The sequence below is a fragment of the Stenella coeruleoalba genome (genome assembly GCF_951394435.1).
Source record: "Stenella coeruleoalba genome assembly, chromosome: 3".
Classification (NCBI taxonomy): Eukaryota; Metazoa; Chordata; class Mammalia; order Artiodactyla; family Delphinidae; genus Stenella; species Stenella coeruleoalba.
In genome coordinates this window covers 29,171,716-29,193,935 of record NC_137148.1, presented here as the reverse complement: position 1 = coordinate 29,193,935, position 22,220 = coordinate 29,171,716, and the positions used below count along the sequence as shown (strand labels likewise).

At 37.9% G+C, this 22,220-nt stretch overlaps 1 protein-coding gene across 1 annotated transcript in view; it reads right to left on the bottom strand.

Annotated features, from left to right (window-relative positions):
- Positions 1-22,220, bottom strand: part of SPEF2 (sperm flagellar 2) — a gene marked incomplete at its 3' end in the record, with an annotated part of 171,091 nt that overhangs the window by 133,677 nt on the left and 15,194 nt on the right. Inside the window, exons 3-6 of the mRNA XM_079918929.1 lie at positions 18,018-18,270; positions 14,106-14,246; positions 12,310-12,374; positions 7,514-7,700 (exon numbers count right to left, since the gene is read on the bottom strand). Coding sequence (XP_079775055.1) covers positions 7,514-7,700; positions 12,310-12,374; positions 14,106-14,246; positions 18,018-18,270 — 646 coding nt within the window. The remainder of the gene's footprint in view (positions 1-7,513; positions 7,701-12,309; positions 12,375-14,105; positions 14,247-18,017; positions 18,271-22,220) is intronic.

Here is a 22,220-nt window from a genome sequence, read left to right as displayed (position 1 = left end):
CCCAGGGGGGCCATCTCAATTCCTACATGATAGATTGGGCAGATTGGAGAAGAGGCTAAGGGGAAATGACCTACAGTTTATCTTAGAAAATCTGAGTGGATGTAACCTGAGAGAGAAACTAGATGCACTCTCTTGGCTCCCTTGGCTATTTTAAGAGAACCGAAGGGGAACCAGTGAACAGTGGAAGAAGCATCAAACTGGGAATCAGAGTCCCTTGCCAGTGCAGCCCCAGCTGTACCATTAACTGGCTTGCAGCCTTGGGCAAGTAACTCGGATTTTCCGGGCCTATTTCTTGACAGGGGAAATGAAGGGTTTGGGTAGAAGATGATCTCCAAGGCATCTTCAAGCTCTCTCACTCTGTCTAAACAGAGACACCATGTGGAAGGAGGCCGTAATTATAGTTCTCCAGGGAGAAGACTTAGAAGAACGTCTAATGAAACATTGGGGTTGTCGATTTAACACTCCACAATCGAATTGTTCAGGAAGAAAATCTGGCATCACTAGTGACACTGTTTCAGATTGTGGGAGAAATACTATATTTGTTCAGAATCAAGATACAAATAACTTGTTCAGAATCAAGATACAAATAACAATAACACTCTGTGGAAAATACCAAAACTTGAACTTGGGGATTATATAAAACCTAGATTAAATAAAATTCAACTGAAAGTAAATAGGAAATTTTTTCTGTTATTAATATACCAGATAAGAATAAAATCATGAACAACTTTGAAACACATGTCTCATCTAGTTAAAACATTCTAGAAGCTTTAATGTTAATCATTTGTTTCTTTTGAGGTCCAATAGTGGAGGTGAGGCAAAATGTAAAAATGGCCACAGATTCTTCAGTTTTCTTCATCCACAGCCTCCAATGCTATCCTGCAGATATTCCCATCAAAAATAGAATCTATTTCTTTACTCCTTAAATATGGGGTATGGGGTGACCTCTGACTTGAACTCACCAATGGGACATTAGCAAAGATAAAACAAAACAAAACACTTGTGGTCCGACTTTCTTAATTCTCTTGCAACCCTTGCCACTGTCACCACAGTTTCTGCTCAGCTAGAAAATGAGAAACCATAGAGAGACACCAGCCTTCTCAGCTGGAACTAATGAAACTCTTCCAAGTCAGCCAGCCTCAGCCAACCCACCAGCCGACCAAAGACATCTGAGAGAAGCCAGGTAAGACCAGCAAAAGGCATGTATCTGAGCCCAGCCCAAACTGCCTACCACATTTTGGGATACATAAAGCACAGTCACAACCATATTTTTTAAAAGTAGAGCCTTGATTTATCATTCCAAGTGAATTCTATATTGAATTTGGAATATATTCTATATTTGTCTGTGTCTACACGACAAGGCAATTTGGTTGTTGAGATGAGAGCTGGTCATTCTGACCCTGATGAAGAACGGGGTTGGTCAGATATGTCTTGGTTATTGCTTAGATGACAACACATTATGATTGAAAAGGAAAAGAAAAGAAATTACTGTTGAATGGCTGAGTCAATGCTATGTATATGAAGCTTCAGTATGAAGAACCATCAAGTGTATTAAGACCTGCAACCAAAAGTTGAGTGGAAAGGATTCTTTTCTTGTTCCATTGTACAAGTAGCTCATGTTTTAGAAACATACTTTTTCCCAAAGTTTCATTACAACTTGGGACACATTTTCTCATAGAAAAATATGTTATGGTTAAGTGCTTAGGGCAGCCTACAGATGTCTGTTTAACCCTTAACATAGATGAAATAGTCTACATCTGCAATGAATAAAATAGAAAATAAGAGAAGTCACATTTCTCTTTTTAGTATATTTAATCATATTTGGGGAAGACTTACAGATACACAATCCAAAACATGCTCAGTTTGATTGCCGAGACCTCTGCCTTTCCCATGAGTTGGAGCTAGGAGCTTACTCTGGTGCATACCATTACTTTAATTCTCCAGAGATGCCCGAGCGGCTCTCCTGGAGGAATGGAGCATGGCAGGAAAGACGTGGAAGCTAAGCATTCAAGGGTCTTTTAGTTAAGAGATGGGGGAGGTGTCTGGTGTTCAAATGCCAGTTCCAAGGAAATAATCCAGAAAAGGTTCTGGGCAGGTAGAGATAGGTGCGCTGGAATGAATCCCAAGAACAAGCTAAGATGCTGGCCAAATGATCACACTACCAGTTGGGAGTGTGCTTTTCACGGTCTGAAAATCTTCACTTAAATGCCTATGAAGTACTTAACCTCAACAAGTCCTAAACTAAACTCACTATCTCCCCTTTAGACCTGGTCCTCCCCCAGTATTTCCCCGTCTCCATTGATGACACTATTAACCTATGACTTGGTGACCTAAAATGTTAGGGTCATCCTAAGTCCATTCCTCTTGTCACCCTAACAATTCTTGAAGAAGTAGTCTATTTTGCCTCCTATGTATGGTTTTAAATCACTGTCTACTCCATTCGGTACCTATTGACACTGCCCATTGACACCCCATAGTGGACATCAGCCCCTCCCCATACCTTGCCTTCCCCCCCATCCCTCTCCAGAATCTATCCTCTAAAAAAGTTAAAGTGATCCTTCTAACCTTAAGTCTCATCATTTCATTCACATAATGACATTTCTTTATGGATAACTAGGCAAGATAGCAACCTGAGCACAGATCTCTGGCTCTCTCTTTATAAGCCCAACTAAAACAAGGGTCTGTAAACTCCAGGGGGAGATTGCAATGACTTGGAGGCTAGAGAAGATATTATGAGGCATTTCTGATAGATTCACTGCAAATGGAGCCAAATCAAAGTATCCAGGGCTGATACAAGATTCATGTCACGCTCCCGAAAAGCAGCAGATACTTGAGGGAAGCAGAGGAAATGTTAACCCTGACAAGTACCATTTTCTCTTTGGAGGAGAGGAGGATGGATGGGAAGGCAGACCATGGCGCACATTCCACCGCTGTGGAGCAGAGGCACTTGGGTCAGCGGCACAGGGAGGTGGGGACACTTGATGGGAAGGAAGCAGTGAGAGCGGAGGTCCCTTGCTGCATGACCCAGCCTGGTTCTAGATGTAGCAGCTTCCCCAAACACAGAGAAGAAGCAACACAGAGATGAGCTCCCTTGGTGGAAATATCATTAGTTGGAGCACTGACTTCCTCCAATGTCTCTTAGGTTGCTGGATCCCTGAACAGATCTCCAGCTAGAGCCTTAAAAAATCAATGCTAAGAGCATCCTGGTTGAAAGTGAGGAAAGCTAGAAAGAATTCATTCACCCCACTTTCTAGGTAAATATCAATTATGGATTATAAGCAGAAAAATAGAAAGAAAAAACCTAGCAGCCAACACACAACTGTTTTGTAAAATAAATGAAAGTGTGTTCAAAATCCCATTGCTAGTTAATGAAACTTGAAATAGGTAGTTATTCTAAAATCTACTTTTTAATCATCTAATTTTCATAATTTGTAATTCTTTTAATTAAAAGAGTGACTATCAAGCTGACTGAGTAAAAATATATGTGAATCTGAAGTAAGAAATAACCTTTTAGCACAAAGAGATGGCAGAGTTATTCTCTGAATTTTTCACTAGGAAAGGAGTGACCACATGGATAAACCGTTTCACTTCTTCATACTTACATGAAGCTTGGATCTCCCTTCAGTTAACAGAACCACTGAGCAGACCAGATGTAGTCAGGTGAATAAAATAAGTATCTTCAAATGGTCTTTCACATTTCAGACATACAGATTTGTCCTACTTACTTTAACAACTCAAATCACCTTCCTCCCCAAGTGCGTTCCTCTTACCATCTTCTGTATCACAGCAAATGACTCCTCCATCCACTCAGCTGCCCAAGCCAGACACTGGGCCCCTCATCCCACGTTTTCACTCCCCCATGTCTAATGAATCAGTAAGTCCCATTGATTTTACTTCTAAAATATCTCCTGAAGTCACTTCTCTCCATCTCTACTGCCACTCCCCTAAATTTAAATGGGGATAGTTTCTTACCTGGATTACAGCAACAGCTATAACATGGTTAGCCCTTCTGTAATCTATTCTTAAAACTAAAGCCAGAGCGATCTTTCTACAAGGCAAATCTAGCCTTGTCACTCTTGTTCCCCTTTGCACTCAGGATAAAATCTCCTATTTGCCTCTTTATATCTTACAAGGCCCATTATGATTTGACCTCTGGTGACTCCTGCCTGATGACATTTAGTTTGCTGAAAGCCCTGAGCCTTTCCATACGATATTCTCTCTGGAGACACAGTTTGCCTTCCACCATTTTGGCTTCTGCTGGAAACTAACCCTCATCCCCACCCCCTAAAATCACCCCCACCTTCAATTAGCTAACTCTGACCCTTCCTCATGCTTCTGTGCTATCCCCCTCCAGAAATCATCTCTGAACCAGGCCAGGGCTGGACTTCCCTCCCATGTGTCACCTGTCCCTCCCATCACCCTCATGGCACCTCCACACTCCAATGTAGTTGCTTGTTTACAGATCCTCTCCCAAACAGCAAGGTCTGTGAGAGAAGATTTCCCATTATTCTTGTTCATGGTTGTATCCTGGGACTACGACAAGTGCCCAGATCACAGAGGAGGTTCAGTAAATATATGTTCAACATAAGAGCTGATCAGTGATTTTCAATCTATAGCTGCATCAAATTACCTAGCGGGCTTGTTAACATGGATGACGGGACCTAATTATTCACATTCCTAAAAGTTTCCTGCTTATGCTCATGTTGTTGGTCCAAGAACTACACTTTGAGAACCACTGGAGTAGATCAAACTGAGAGGACTAACTAATTTTCCATGTTTTCATTTAAAAGTTCCCTTTTTGATAATATCAACTGATACAGAAAAAACATTTGAAACAATTCAGTATCCTTCCATGATAAAAATTCTCAACAAATTAGGTATAGAAGGAATGTAACTCAACATAATAAAGGTCATATATGATAAGCTCACAGTTAACATCATACCTAAAGGTATGATGCTAAAAGCTTTTAGATTTTCACCATTCCTCTAAGATCAAAAATAAGACAAGTATGCCCACTCTCACCACTTCTATTGGTACTGGAAGTCCTAACCAGGGAAACTGGCAAGAAAGAAAAAGAAAAGGCATCCAAATCAGAAAGGAAGAGGTAAAACGTCTCTGTTTGCAGATTACATGATCTTACATATAGAAAACTCTAAAGACTGACTAAAAAAAAATGTTAGAACCAAAAAACAAATTCAGTAGTTTCAGTATACAAAATAAACATATAAAAATCATTTGCATTCCTACACACTAACAATGAACTATCTGAAATGAAATTAAGAAAACAATCCCATTTACAATAGCATCAAAAATAATAAAATATTTAAGAATAAATTCAACCAAGGAGGCAAAAGAGCCACACTGAAAACTATCAAACATTACTTAAAGGAATTGAAGAAGACACAAATAAATGGAAAAGATAGCCCATGTTCCTGGACTGGAAGAACTAATAATGTTAAAATGTCCATAATACCTAAAGTGATCTACAGAGTCAATGCAATTCCTATCAAAATTCCAATGGCATTTTTTACAGAAATAGAAAAACAATACTAAAATTCATATGGAGCCACAAAAGACTCCAAACAGCCAAAGCAATCTTGAGTAAGAAGAACAGAACTGTAGGCATCACACTTCCTGATTTCAAAATATATTACAGAGATGAAGTATTCAAAACAGCATGGTACTGATATAAAAACAGACATATAGACCAGTGAAAGAGAAGAAAGAGCCCAGAAATAAATCTACATATGTACAGTCAATTGATCTTCAATAAGGGTGCCAAGGCTGTACAATGGGGAAAGGACAGTCTCTACAACAAATGGTGCTGGGAAAACTGGATATCCACATGCAGGAGAATGATACTGTACCCTTATCTCACACCATATATAAAAATCAATTCAAAATGGATTAGAGACTTACACATAAGACCTAAAACTATAAAACTACTAGAAGCAAATATAGGGAAAAACATTTCTTGACACTAGTTTAGGCAATTATTTTTTTAAATTATTAGTTTAACAATTATTTTTTAATTATTTTTTTAACATGACCCCAAAAGTACAGGCAACAAAAGTAAAAATAGACAAGTGGGATTTGATCTAGCTAAAAATTCTGCACAGGAAAGGAGACAATTGGAAGAGTGAAGAGGCAACCTACAAAATGGGGGAAATTACTACTTGTGAAACATACATTTTGGTTAATATCCAAAATATGTAAGGAATTCAAATAACTCAATAGCCAAACACCAAATAACCCAATTTAAAAAATGGTCAAAGGACCTGAACAGACATTTCCCAAAAGAAGACAAACAAATGGCCAACAGGTATTTGAAAAGATGATCAACGTTACTAATCATCAGAGAAATGCAAATCAAAACCGAATAAGATATCACCTCATATCTGTTAGAATGGCTATTATCAAAAAATATAAAATAAAAGCAAGAGATAACAAGTGTTGGCAAGAATGTGGTGAAAGGGGAACCCTTGTAAACTGTTGGTGGGAATGTAAATTGGTACAGCCACTATGGAAAACTGGATAGTGTTTACTTGAAAAATTAGAAATAGAACTACCATATGACCCAGCAATCCTACTTCTGGTACATATCCAAAGGAAGTGAAATCAGTATCTCAGAGAGATGTTTACACCCCCATGTTCACTGCAGCGCTATTCCCAATGGCCATGATATAGAAATAACCTAAGTGTCCATTGATGGATGAATGGATAAAGAAAATGTGAGACATAAACACACACACATATGTGTGTGTGTATATATGGAATACAGTCAGCCTTAAAAAAGAAGAAAATCCTGTCAGTTGTGACAACATGTTTGAACTTGGAGGACATTATGTTAAATGAAATAAGCCAGACATAGAAAGACAAATACTGCATGATCTCACTTAAATGTGGAATCTAAAAAAAGTTGAACTTATAAAAATAGATCTTAAGTATTCTCACCAAATACACACACAAAAATGGTAACTATTTTTTTTTTTGGTGAGGTGATGAGTGTGTTAATTAGTTTGATTATGGTAATCATTTCACAATGTGTTCATATATCAAAACATCACATTATACATCTTAAATATATACAATTTTTATTTGTCAATTATACCTAATAAAACCTGGATGAAAAGTTTCCTTTTACCTCTAAATGTAACAATAGATATACATGGCTGACATAGATTTTAGATTCCTATTTTGTCAGTATTTTTTATTGTGGTAAAATATGTGTAACATAAAATTTACCATTTCAATTCATTTTTAAGTGTATAATTCAATGTACAATTAAGTAAATTCACAGTGCTGTATAACCATTACCAGATTTTAGATTCTTTAGTAAATGTTTTATGTAGATTTGTTTTCTGAATGTTATTTGCTGTTATGATGTGAGGATGTGACATTGATTCAGAGTAGCACATAATACATACATAAGATACACATATGTGTGCATAAAAGACTACATTTTGTAAAATCTTCCAGCACTGTTATTCAATCAACAATTAAATATCTTACCTCTTGTGCCTCGTGGGCTATTAACTGGTCCATTAAGAGTCTCCGCCGTCTTTTCTCCCTTTGCTGTCGTGCAAAAGCATCTTCTTCGAGGCGCTTTTGGAGTTTTTTAATGTAGTCATCATCCGAATAAGTGTTTAACAAATCAGCGGTTGTCTGGCCTGTTGTATCTAAAGAAGTCTTGGATGCACTAAGGACAATAGTTTTTATTTAAATTTTAAAAAATAACTCAATCACACACCACTACTGTGACTGTGGAGGAAGACCTCTGGAGATGGCTCCCTTGAGTGCTCTGTTCATTTATTCATACAAGCATCTAAGCAAATATTAGAACTTCAGTGTGAGATCCACAGCTTATCAACAGATTCCATTTGCCTCACCCCATTTCTGGACTCTGTATCTGTGAGGTCCTTAGCATAGCCTTCTTTCTAGTACTGGCGCCTACTTACTTACTCTTTTACTTCTCATGACCTTCACTGTGCCCAGAGATTCTGGATTTCTCTCCCTCTTCTTCCTGCTGGCTCTAGGCCTCCTGCCTCCCCAGCTTGGAGTCAAGAGTAAGGCAATATTGATAACCCAAGTGTCAGGGAAGGCATACTTCTACAAGAGTTGGCCAGGTGCACTAATGTGAGGACCCTGAGAGTACTTCCATGGATGGTTCTGTCCACTACAACTCTCCTCTCACCTATGTGAATGCAAGTTGCTCTATGAGCTCCCAGTAACTTTCCGACTCCTTAGGGCAGCAGCCCAGCTCTTACTAGAAGCTCAGCAGTGGAGAGTTGACTTGTACCACGGGTCTGACCTAGCCTCTTGCCCAAGTCCTGGAGACCCAAGTGAGAAGATCTACCTTGGGGCTCTTGTCCTACCTCATGTCCAGAACTCACAGATCAGGAAGAGTTGGTGGTCTCACCAACAGAAAGCAAACACACTCAATTTAGTGAGGCAAATGGTGGCTTAGTATAGAATTTATAGATTCATTCAAAAGTTGCCTTTAAAATTAAAAGATACATTTTTGTGTACATAAGGATCAAATAATCAATTCTCATCTGCATACTCTTTAAAAAATAAAAAGAATACAACAATACAATGGTATAAGATATAACGTTACTTGCCAAGAAATAATGACTTTTAATATTATGAATAATTATTATTCTTAATGTCATAAGTTATTGATGTGTTCAGTTTAAAATATAACTTATAATCTTATTCAAAAGACAAGGACACATTATTATGGTAGGCAGGGATTAAACAGTCATCAATTCTCATATAGACAGAAGTGTTCTTATAAAAGCATAGCTAATTCATGTTTAATGAATAATCACACGTGTTGTTTTTAATCTGAGGCCATGCAGTTTCATTAAATCAAAGATCAAAATCATTTACATAGTTGAATTAAAATTCTTAAATTATAATTAGTTCTGTTTAATAATCACATATTTATGGTATGGATATTTTATTATAGTTCATTATTTGTACATTTGCTGCTTCCAGTTGAACTCTGAGCGCAGAAGAAAAGTATCCTAGTTTACTCTCCTGTGTACCTGTGCCTCATAGTCCTGACATGTAGCTAATGTCTGCTAAATTTCAAATAATACGCTAAGAAGCACTATACAAGTGTAATATAACTTAAAAAATCACACATTGAAATTCTGGTTATTTTATCAGCAGGGGCCCAACCTTCGATTGTATTCTGCCACTGAGAGTCACTGAGCAGAAACTGTGTAGCTAACAAAGCCTCAGTAAGATCAAGGACAAATTTTAACCGTATTTATTTATTAAGATTTAGTGCAATTAAGCATTTATGAAAATTGTGTGGCGTAACTTTTTCAGATCCTTCATTAAAATCCTTACTATATTTTTACTTAAATGTGTTGTTTAAAAGATGTTGCCTCAGGTTGAGCATGGCTTAATAGCTCTCTCAACACTGTATTTATGTCACCAACAATATACTTAAGATACTGGTTCTCCTTTGTTCATCAATCAGTCTGTCCAACCATCCATACATACACCCATCTGCTGTCTTACGCCAATTAAGGCCTGAAGAAAGCTACGTGATATTTACTTGAATAAATATTCATTTTACTGAGATGTGGGTTTCTTGAGGGCAATAATTATGTTTTCTTTATATCTGTTTGCTTTCCAGGTCTCCATAGAGTTAATAACTGTACGTGTATGAATTATTAGTGACAGGAACCTTGGCAAAATTTGTGTATATATATAAGCAGTTGCTAGAAGGAGACTAAGGTAAATCTGTGAATCCAAATGTCAGATTACAGCAGCCAACAGCCTCAGCTAAAGAAACAAAGAGCAGACGGCATTTATTATTTGTCTTAAAAAATAAAGAAGTAGTTCATGTGGGGAAAAAGCAGCAGTGGTTGTTCTTGCATTGCTCTCACTGAGACATCATTTCATTCTTTCACAAAAGAGAAAAGATAGACTTTGAAGTGACATTCCTGGGAAAGTCTTTCAAAGGCAGGCTGTGAAAGGGGCAGCTGTGGAAATTGCTCCTAAGGTCAACCCAAGAGATGATTTTAGTGCTCTCTGTCATCAAGTAGTGTGAAGTTTCTGGAAAAGCCCAGAACATGCTTGATTCTAAGCTAAGGATTCAGAATGAACTAAAGAAGCAGTGGTCAATAACAGAGATTAAGAACGGCCATATTGTACCATAGCTCTTTTCTCTTTAAAAGTTTGCTCTAGACCAGCGCTTCTCAACATTTTTTATTTGGGGGTCCATCAGAAAAAATGTCTTTTGTGAAGTGTACTGGAAGGGATTTGGAGTCACAGATGGGGCTGCTCACAGCCACAGGTGACTGGTCCAGGGACTCTAGCTGCCCCAGGCCCTATCCTGCTGCTCTGAGAAGTGAGGATGTCCATATCTCATGGGCCCGCAGCGGTAAATCTCTGGCAAGACCAAGTGGAGGCTTCTGCAGAGAAAGGACTTGTGATAGACACTTCTATTTCCCTCCCTTTTCCCTCAAAACAGAGCCACGGTTTTATTCAGGAAAACAACTTACCCAGCTAAAGTCTACAATTCCCAGCCTCCCAATCTGCTAGGTATGGCCATGTGACTGAATTCTGACTAATAAGGCATAAGCAGAAATGTTATATGGGGCTTCTTGGAAGGCTCGTATAAGGAGCGATTTCAGATTGGATGTCCACTTTTTGCCTCTCCTCCTTCCTGATATTGGAACGTGGGCCAAATGGCCGGAGCCTCGAAAGCTATCTCTTATTTGCGAATGTGACTTTGAAGACAGAAACCACACATCAGGACGGTGGAACTAAAAGGAAGGCTCAGTCCTCGTTGCCCTTGGAGCAGCAACACATGCCCTGGGCTGCTTACCTTCTGATTTCTATTAATATTATAGGAGAGAGAAGTAAATATCCATCTAATTTAACCCACTCTGGTTTTGGGGTTTCTAAGCTAACTGATAGAGAGGCCTAGGGTTCAGGTTGGGTTGGGAAGGCAATGAGGATGAGGGTGAATGTTTGTACAGGAAGGATCTTTAAAACATTGAACCACAGACAGGGCAAGGACACTAATGAATCAAAATGGATGCTGGTACAGGGATTGGGAGATGCTGCTGTGCTTGGTGTTGATTCTGGTTGCTAAACTGTGTGGAAATCGAGGTGTCCCAAGAAAGGAGTGGGCTGCGGGGCTGCAGAGAATACCATTCACCAAAAGCAACAGAGTGTTTCAATATTTTAAGATAGTCATTCTGGTGGACACCGTCTGTTTATCATTCCGGAACATGTGGCTGGGGAGATGAGTGAAAGAGTTGGAAGAAGTGGAGTGGTTTCATGGGCCAAGGTCAAGGGTGGGCGTGGCGGGGGTCAGGTGGCAGCTGCATGGGGGAGTAGGCTTGGGCTGTGGTTATTTTAGGAGTGAGGTGAGCACTGATGAATATGGGGAGGGCTCAGAGTAGGACATCAGGAGTTTCTGCAGAGGGAAGGGGGAAAGGCGATTAATGTATACATCCTTCATTCTGCTTCACTTTCCTTTCACCCTTGACTTCCTCACCACTTCTCCTTCTAGCTCATTCTTATTCTTCCTCATTTGACTCTATTCCCTCTCCTCAAAAATATTAATATGGAACTGAAGTGTATAATTCATGCATATTTTTCTTCTTTAAGAGATTTATTTCCTATTCTATAAAACATAAAGGAGAAGAGTTTAGATAGTTTCCATGAAAAAAATGCAGAGAAATTCAAGCTGTTCCTATATGTGTAGTCCCTAATCAATTATTTTCTGTGAGTCAATGACCCCTAATAGGAAACAAAAGGGGAGAAGATCTTTATCTTTAGGAAAGAGAAGCCCATTAACCAGGCACTTTCTGTAAAGAACTCATTGAACTGTTTTAGTGACATTCAGTCAACAAACTCATCCAACAACTTTTTACTGCTGGTCCCTGTGCTAAATGCTGAGGATGCAACATGACAGCAACCAAACTAGAGTAATAATGGCTTTTTTGTGACAAATGTAAATTAATGTAACTTGAAAAAATGTTAGTGAGTGTTTAAAAAATATGTGTGAACTTACAAGGGTAAGTATAACATAGAAAAATAAATTAACCTCACATCTCATAATAGCCACTTTCCCTTTTGATTTTACAAAAATTGTTAATGAACAACTAATCTGAATTTTAGCTCATTTATCTTCCTTAATATACGCTCTTAATGAAGATTCTACAAGGTGAAAATATCTTTGGAACAGCTATTTCAGGTAAACTATTTCTAAATATTCAAAAGTTAGAGTAGAACAGAATGCAGTTTTGTGATTACTGAGATAATTTGCATCCCACCTTTCTTTTGCTTGGAGATCCTTTTTTATTAATGCTTCAAACTTCTTAATCTCATTGGCCACATCCTTTAAAGGAAATTCATTATCAGTTTTTCACCTCTAAAAAAACATTGAAAATTTTCATTTACCACATTCATTCAAATGTATAAAGTGACATGCGTTACTAATTCAAGCTATTTAGGAAGCAAGATCTGAAAAGCTACATTCTAGAATATTTTTCTATTCTGATTTGTTACTTTTAGACTAGGCTAAATATATATAAAAGAAGGTGAAAATTGCCTAACCCGAATCATTCAGTTCACAAGTCTAGCTCTGACAGTACATCAAAGGGCATTTAATGAGAATAAAGATTATCAAACAGTCAGGACGTGCATTCTTAATTACAATTCTTTTAAATGAGAATAAGCATTTTTTTGGACGTAAATATTTCTTTTTTTTTTTTTTTTTTTTTTTTTTTTTTTTTGCAGTACGCGGGCCTCTCACTGCTGTGGCCTCTCCCGTTGCGGAGCACAGGCTCCGGACGCGCAGGCTCAGTGGCCACGGCTCACGGGCCCAGCCGCTCCGTGGCATGTGTGATCTTCCCGGACCGGGCCACAAACCCGTGTCCCCTGCATCAGCAGGTGGACTCTCAACCACTGCGCCACCAGGGAAACCTTGACATAAATATTTCTTTAAAATCATCTTGAGTGTTTTAAACATTTAAGATTGTGCAACCTTACTTACACTATTAATTTGCTCTCTGAAAATTAATTTTAGCTAATCCTCTGCCTACTGCAAATCCTTATTAATAAGCTTTAATCAACTCAGGGAAACATGAGAATTAAATACTTTTACTAAAATGGGGTCAGAAAAAAGCCTCTGTGGGTAGTACTTTTTAGAATCTAACTATAGGATTTTTTAATATTAAAAAAATGTGAATTAATATAAAATACAATGGATTTAGAAATCCAATCTCAATCTCTGCTTTAACAGCATTGTGTACTTGAGTAAAACATGTCAGTTTTCTGAGTCTCATTTTCCTTATCTAAAAAATGGGGAAAATAATACCCTACTTAGAGAATTATTTACAAATTAAAGATGATGTGAAGTGCCCAACCCACAACCTGGCATATAGCAGATGATCAATAAATGGTAGTTATTAATCTTTTTTCTTAAGGGAGAGAATATCCCTAACAATCATTATAGTAGTATACAGTGTAGATTGCAGGAATTAGTATCAAAATGTAGTATTGTTCCCTTGTGAAATATAATGAGATTATATCCTATTGGAATGATTGACAGCTGGCATGGTCTAGTAAAATATCAATAGTGTACGTATCTTAAATTTAAATATGATGAGAGCAAGCAATTTGCTTAACATTTCTAGGATTCATAGAAAACAGTGCAGCATGGGGAGGAGGTATTGAGGAAAAGCAAATAGTAGGAATGGCACACGCATGGTATGGGTACTTGGACTGGCCCCTGTTGTACCCATGGGTATCATGACCCGTTACAACAGCACCCACTCTGGCATAGTTTGCTAGTAACCACAGAATCCACAACACAGGAGCCGCACAGGTTCTGTCATTTATTAGAATTTGCCATCCCTGTCCTAAAGCTACATTCTCTGTTTCTGAACAAATAACTATAAAATGGATTGGATATGCATATGGTGGAGGAGTTTTCAATGAGAAGGGACAATACCAGAAGTAATTCAAAAAGGAAGTAGGGAGTTCAGGGAAGTCTCTATATGTTTTAGGGAAAGATCATCCTTTCATTAAGATAAACACAACACATTATTAAAGGGTTATCACTTACCTCTGCCTCTTTTTTCTTTTTCAACGCTTTTTGAGCGTCAAGTGCTTTCAGAATACGATTTGATGTGGGTTTGGGAATCTGTATGATAGCTGCTTGGATTTTAGCCATTATTTCATTTTGTCGTCTTCTGCTCAAGCGTTGCTAAATATCCCATACACGTTAGTTTAGTTATTCAGTTCATCAGAATAATATGCAATGTTATACACTCACAGGTACACAGATACACAAATTTTCCATTGAAATTTTCGGAACTCAGCAATTAACCAATGGAAGAGTCAATATAACTTATTTTGAAAAGTATGATATTGAAACACAATTTTGGAATCCCCAAATTATGCCGATCAAATGTGTGTATTTTCATTCTGGGTAGCAACCCTCCCCCATACCCCTGAAGCATCTGAAGCATTCATTTCTACCAGACAACTTAAAAAGAGGTCAAGTTGTCCCACTGTTCCAGAGAATGGCAGTTCTAGTTCTTTGCCGCAGGAAGATGCGACCATCAGCAAAGGTGGAGACAGAGAAAGGGGAAAAGTGAGGGAGAGAAAGGTGAGAGCAGGCAGAGCATGAGGCTTGTACCAGGAACTGGCAGCTCGGGCTGGATTCATGCCTATGCAATGCGTAATATAGACATAAGTGGCAAACAATATACTATGCACTAATGAGTTTCTGGAAAAATTGTTCTATAAAACCTTTTAGATTTTAAAAGATCTTTGTTCTTCCTGGAGTTTTTGAAATTTTTCAAGTTTCTCAAAATGCATGTGGACAAGATCTTTGTTCATGTGTTTATATTTTTCTTGAAACCTATGTGTAACCTGCATCAGATTGAAATCAGTTTGACGTGGTATCAGGTTTCTATGTCTCTAAATGAAGAAAGCATTTCAAGAAGATTCCATTATTAGAGAAAAAAGAGTATATTGTCATTATAAGCACACATAAAATTTGCCTTCAGAATAAAATTTCTATGAATTACCACTGTTGATGGCTAAAGCAAATTCAAGTCCCATACCAATCACTCACACCCTTAATTGATGTAAGGACAATAAAAATGCATGATATATGCTTTTATAATTAAACTTTTTGCCCTGAGTTTAATTTTCAATGCATGGTATTTGTATCCTTACAAATTCATTTTCATAAAAGTAATTTATAAAACCAATTTCAACATAAAAGAGATAATATAAGAAGCTAGATTCTTTCCATTACTTAAGCCACTTCCTAGTAAAAAGTGAAGAAATAATGAAAACTTCCAGGCCACCAGCAATGAGGGTACAATAGTAAAAGAAAATGAACTCTCAGTGATGATTGTGAAGTGGGACACAGAGCAATGGCTAACGTATTTAACTAAAACTTTTATATTCGAAAGTAATCTACTTAGAAGCTGATGACTTACTAAAAATTTTTTTTTAAATGGTACCATTGCTCAAACCATTCTTGGTCCTTCTTTTCTAAAACTGCCTCAGTAGATACTGACACTTACTCAGAAGATCAGTTAAGGCCCTGTGAGCTGTCTTTAAGCACTTATACACACCTCTGCTCTTTTCACTGTTAAAAATGTCCTGGCCTCCATCTTCACAGTGGCAACGAACATGTAAGGTCCTTCAACATCCTACCACCCCACTTCAACATATATATATATATATATTTTTTTTTTCTTTTTCTTCAACTTAATTCTATTTCCCCCCAGCCCAGGAAATATCCATTGAGCCATCAAATAACCTGCTGTTAAATGTGTGGAGTCAGAGTGCCTAGGTTTGAGGTTTAGCTCTACTACCTACTAGCTTCATGAAGTTGAGCAAGTTACCTAATCTCTCTCAGTTTCATCATCTGTAAAATGGGAACACTAAAAGTACCTATCTCATAAGATGGTTGTGAAGGTCAAATGAGATAATATACATAAAGCACCTGGAACAGGGCCTGGCATCTCACTATGTATGTTCAATAAATTTTCATCATTATCGATATTAATATGTAATAGACACATGCATCTTCCTCCACCTATATCAAAGAAAAAAGGCATCTCTACTTTTTTCATAAGATATCTCCTCCTTCATCTGAACCATTGACTCATTCTTCCTCTTTTCTTCCCCAGAGGGTCTCTTCACCACTCATCACCTGCCACTGATTCTTTTTCTCAACTGCCAAGTTGTCCCAGTCTCCATGTCCATAAAATGAACAAATAATCTCACACTTCTGTTGAGCTTCTCCCCTGCAGCTACTGTTATTCTCTCTTCCCCTTTATCTCCACGTGTCTTGAAAGAATAGTCTATGCTCCATTCTTCCTCATCTCCACTGAAATCCATACCACTCTGCTGAAACATTTTTCTCTCCCCAAAATGTAAGCTCTAAGAGAATTGGGGGGTTTCCTGTACTACTCACTTGTGAGTGCCTGACATAAAGTAGGAGCCCAACAGATCTTTGTTCAATAAATGGGTAATTGACTTTGGAAAGTCACTGTGGCCAACACTAAACCCAATGGTTTTTTGTTTGGACTCAGCTCTACAGCACTTGCAGCACTTGTTTACACTGACTCTTTTATACTTTACAAAGAATTTTCTTATATATTGTTTTTCTTGAAGTTACCAAAAAACCTAACTCTCAGGCAGGTAGAGATAAACATCCTTGTTTTTACAGTTTGAAAAAGTGAGACTGAGACTGTTCCAGGGACCAACCCAAAGTTAACCAGCTTGCACATGAAGGAAGCAGGATGAGATACTAAGTTACTGACTTTCAGCCTAATCTAATTTCTAGCTCTCTGTGGGTGCTGAGTTCATTCTGCTACCAGACTCATAAGGATGTCCACCAAGAGTAGACAAATCTAAAAGTGGAATTAGCTCCCACATTTATTGTCATTGCTGCTTCATAAATTAAATTTTAAAATTTAATTATTTTCATTTATTATTGTGCAGTACATCAGTACAGTACTCCCCATTATCCTACAGACCTGGAAAAGTTAATGGCCTTCACTTATCATAAGGAAACAGCACAGGAACTACAGAGATTTGTCAACTAAAGAGTTGTATCAAATAATCAAGAGACAATGAGTATTTGCAACGTTGAAAGCATTGTACTAGGCATATTTCTTGAACTTGAGGAACCAAAAATCTTGTGAGGCCATATGATAGATAAATAATGAAAGTTAGTCAATACTATCAGCAACAGGAGGTTAACACCAAAGAGTAACAATTACCTGTGCCCTACAAGCTCCGCAGAAAGAGTCCATGTATACTGGGAAGGCTGCACAGAGTAGACGGAGGAATGTTTGGGGGAAGCGGAGAGAGGAGAAGGGTGAGCTTGGGTGGTAGAGAGGGAAGAGCAGAAATATACAAGTCCTATTCAAGGACAGGCTGCCAATCAATGCAGAAGAAAGACTTTATGCTGAGGTTTATGAAGAAATGAAGTTAGAAAGACAGAATGAGACTCTTTAGTGAAAGAACTTGGATGCTAGTCTAATTTGGTGACAAGATTATTTGTAAATTAGCAAGGTTTCTGTGCAGAAGAAACCAACAAAAGTGGAACTGAGGGCAGATTCACCTAGCGGTTGATTAACCTCCAGTAGGAAGCCTGAAGATTGGAAGCCGCGTTAGTAGGTTACTGCAGTAGCTCAGCAGGAGGTCTGAGCAGATAGGATAGGGGTAGAAATGGAAAAGAGAGGAGCAGGCACAAAAAGCACTGGGAATTAGGAGCAAACAGTTGATAAGTTATTGGCAACTGGTGGATAGGATGGAGAGAGGCATCAAAAATGGATAAATGAATTGAAAATATTAATATAAAATAAAACCCCAATATGGCCAATAACATACATCAGAGACATATATGCCTGATGGGGCTTCTTTGAGAATGCAACATCACTGCTGTGTCCCTTTACCAAGCTTTATATTGCGATATGCTTATAATGTTTCTTTATGTACTTACATCTCGAAAAGTCTCGCTTTTCATGTTTTCAACTTTTGTATTTGTCAGGGGTTGCATGGTTTGCATTTCCACTCCAGTCAGCACACTTTTCTTTTTTCTCTGGAGAGCAATGTACAATTGATATAAGAGTTTTGTGGCTGCCCCAGGCTTTTCTGTGATGATATCGTGGGCCACGTTCTGATCAAACTGCACACCCAGAAGGTGAAGTGTGGGCTCCAAGCGAGAAAAATTATTAAGTTTGGCACTTGAAATCCTAGGCATTAAAATATTTTACATAATTAGACACTGAAATAAAGCAAACAACAAATATCAGAGGTATTACCATGATCCCATATTATGAATTATTCCATGTTCTTTTAAATATATCAATCCTCTCTAAAACCACTTAATCACGTAGATACATTGAGATTTTATGTATTGTCTTAACTCCATGCATTTATTTCTCTTGAATGGCTAAACTAAAACCCATTAATTTCATATACTCTTCTACTTAAATAGATGCTAGAATTTCTGCAAGAAGTCAGTACAAAAACATAACTAAATTTCTTCTTCTAAATGGAAAATCTTAACTATTGTTTTGAAAAATATTTTACTCAGAAGACAAAATTGCAATTTAAATGTCCATTTCTTCAACTGATGTCATTACTAGAACCTGAAAATAATCTTATTTTCAGTTGCAGTGACAGCTTTCACAGTAATCCCCTCAGGCATTATCAGAAATATTTAATTAAATAACATTAGCTATACAACTAAATTAGTTATGTAATCTTCACTGTACACTTCATATTACTTCTTCAAGAATCGCTAAAGACTTTCTACAATATATGTATTATTGAATCACCTATCATCAAATTAGGCTCACATTTTAGAAGAAATTCATTAATTCATTTATTAATTTACTCTCTCAACTATACCAATAATTTGTTTAATTTAATAAATTTTTATAAATTTATTAAAGTCTTACAAAGATAAGACACCCTGCCCTTTAGGAGTTCATAGTGGGAAAACAGATGAATAACAAGTAGTGATACATTGATGTAACTGTTGTAATAGAGGTCTCAAATGACCTAGGGCTGTCAATAAGCCTGTGAATCCAGTGGCAGAAAGAAATCAAAAGATGTTAGATGCATTTTCAACTTTTGTGCCTCTCTGTGATCCAACTGAATGCAAAAGTCAATTTTAACCATTGGTCTATTTTCTCCTTACTTTAACTTCCAAAATCTCAGTGACATTCTTTGATGGAAAAAATACACTGAATATACTTAAATATAAGTCAAAGTCACATCCTCTCCCTGAAAAAAGATGATACTTTAGAACAGAGGGAGTTGGTGGAATTTCTAATATTATAGGGTTACTCACTCAATAACTTCATTTTGGACTATAATATTATTTGGGGAAGATACAATGACCTTTAATGACCTCAACTGAATGTTTAGAAGCTGAAAGAGATCACTTAGCACTTCTTTTTAAAATTTATTTAATTAATTTATTTATTTTTGGCTGCATTGGGTCTTTGTTGCTGCGTGCAGGCTTTCTCTAGTTGCAGTGAGTGGGGGCTACTCTTCATTGTGGTGCATGGGCTTCTCTTGCTGCGGAGCATAGGCTCTAGGCATGGAAGCTTCAGTAGTTGTTGCATGTGGGCTCAGTAGTTGTGGCTCGTGGACTCTGGAGCACAGGCTCAGTAGTTATGGCGCATGGGCTTAGTTGCTCCGCGGCATGTGGGATCCTCCCAGACCAGGGATCGAACCTGTGTCCCCTGCCCTGGCAAGCGGATTCTTAACCACTGAGCCACCAGGGAAGCCCAATTAGCACTTCTTAAACTTTATATACTGTTCCTAGTATATTATTTCTCAAGAGATAGCTCTCAAGCAGTGGTTCTAAACCTTTTGTTTTAAATCACATATACCATCCTTTGGAAATTTGATGAGAGCTATGAAACCTTTTCCACAGGAAAGAAAACACACATTCACGCAGATACACAAAATGTGTATATCATTTGCTGGTATTTGTGAACCTCCTAAAATCTAGTCTAAAAGTGCCTGTTAGCTGCCAAGGAGGTGGATCTGGGGAAATGTAGGAATGATTTATAAATATAAATAAGGAGCCAGTATCATGGAAAGGCCAATTGTCAACAAATGTAGTGACACAAGACACTGAATTCCTTTTCCAGTTCTGTGGTATAACTTATCGTATTTCCTATTTCCTCTATTTGGTTAAGTATATTTAGTGTGGCATACCACATCAACCAAACTTTGAATGAAATATTTTAAATTGATAAAGAGAAACAGATCTTAGAGGGGATAAGAAGAGATAAGGAATGCTACAAGGTAATCTTATCAACAAAAAGGGTAAAACATTGTTTTAGGCCTTCTCATGTCATGTCCAGTTTTGCAATTTGTTCCCCCACAAAGGACCTTACAGTTTGAGATAACAAACACAGGACTAAAATGATTAGGGTACAGCAGACCATGTTGTGAAGAGTCTTATTGTGACAGAGGATGGTCAAATCAAAGACCTGTGTTCACATTCCTTGGACGGGCACCTGGCATCCCCTTTTGATCTTCCATCTCAGTTCATCATTTCATGTCCTTCCTATCCTAGGAGTCCTGTATGCCTTGTCCACTACACTTACTTGGAAAGATATGGCCTGAGAGCCGCTTTTCAGAGATTTTGCCTGGGTCATAACCTTGGGCTTCAGAGGTTAGAGGCACCATAATTCGGGAGGGAGAATTCAAAAACAAACACTATTCATTTCCAAATTTTATCAAAATTTAGCCCTGTACCCAATAAAAGTGAAGAACACTTCCCCTCCTCTTTCTTGTATTACACAACCCCCAGAATGCAGTGTAGCCTGCTAACACTAGGGTTCAGTGACACAGTAGGCTTTAAAATGGCTTTTACGGTCTGGCCGAAGTGTCCAGGTGTAATAGTATTTCCCTCTGGAAGCTTTTAATATATACTCTAAATTTCCAACCAAAATTTTGGGAATATAACTGGTGTGTAAATTGGTGGCGTCCACTCTTGTTACAGTATATGCTCAATCAGTATAACATGATAATCAACAGTTGGTTTTGAACCCAGAGAATCCACTGGGACATCTTTGCTCTGAAGACATAGCATATGATGTAAATGATGACGCCCGAGGGGATAAGGAATGTATTCTGGGAAAAGTCTTCTCCCTCTCTACTTGCAGTCCTTATTTGCCAAGGGATGATCAATCTCCTCTCCTCCTTGCCACCTGGTGATGGAATACATCTCACAAGGTAATTAGAAGCTGCCCTCCCAAGGGATATCCATGTTCCTTTACTTTTTATTCTTTTAACTAATCTGCTCATTTTTCACCCTCTGAGATGGACTAAAGATATCCCAAAACAGAATTCTTTCAGAGTTAGATGAGTTATTCTTAGGATTAAGTAATTCCCAAAGCAAATAACTTCTAATTATTAGCAACATAGATTTAGTTTACTGTTAACATTTTAGACTAAAGACCCTAGAAAATATTACACAAAAATCCCCAAATCATGAGCTCTGGCACTAGCTAGCTGTCTAAAACACAGGCTTTACAAAGAAGGGTCCTTTTCCCCACTAAATACACTATTACAAAGGTCATATCCACAGATTTACTAATTCTTGCCTTCTTTAAAATACCATGTGCCCTGGAAAAAATGTGGGTTGTTCCAGGAACTAAAGATGGATAGTATTTGGTTGTCAGGACAAGTAGGTCCCTCTCCCCATGTTAAGAAAGGTAATGACTCAGTGGAACAGAAAGTGAGTCCTTTTCAGTGAGTGAAAGGCAGGACTGCTACACATGATAATACTCACGGCACACTCCTGTGCAGGGGTGGGGCAATACCTGGCATGAGGTTGTTTTATCCAAAAAGGGGCTTCTTTTTCTTTGCACAGAGGTCTTTCTGCTCACTAAGACCTGTGTCTTCACAGTTACCTCCATCCATATGGGGTCCCTATCTCCATTTCACACAAGGGCCTTCCATGGCCTGGCTAACAAGAGCCAACTTAGTACACGTGAAATACTGCACGCATGATCTGATCAGTATGGTTCTTTAAGTTTTCTGTACCGAACCAGATATGCTTTCTGAAATCATTCATTTATTTAATAGAGAAACATTATTGTGTGCCTGCTATGGTCCAGGGACAATGCCTGGAGCACAGAGAATAAACATACTATGCAACTTTGAGCAACTT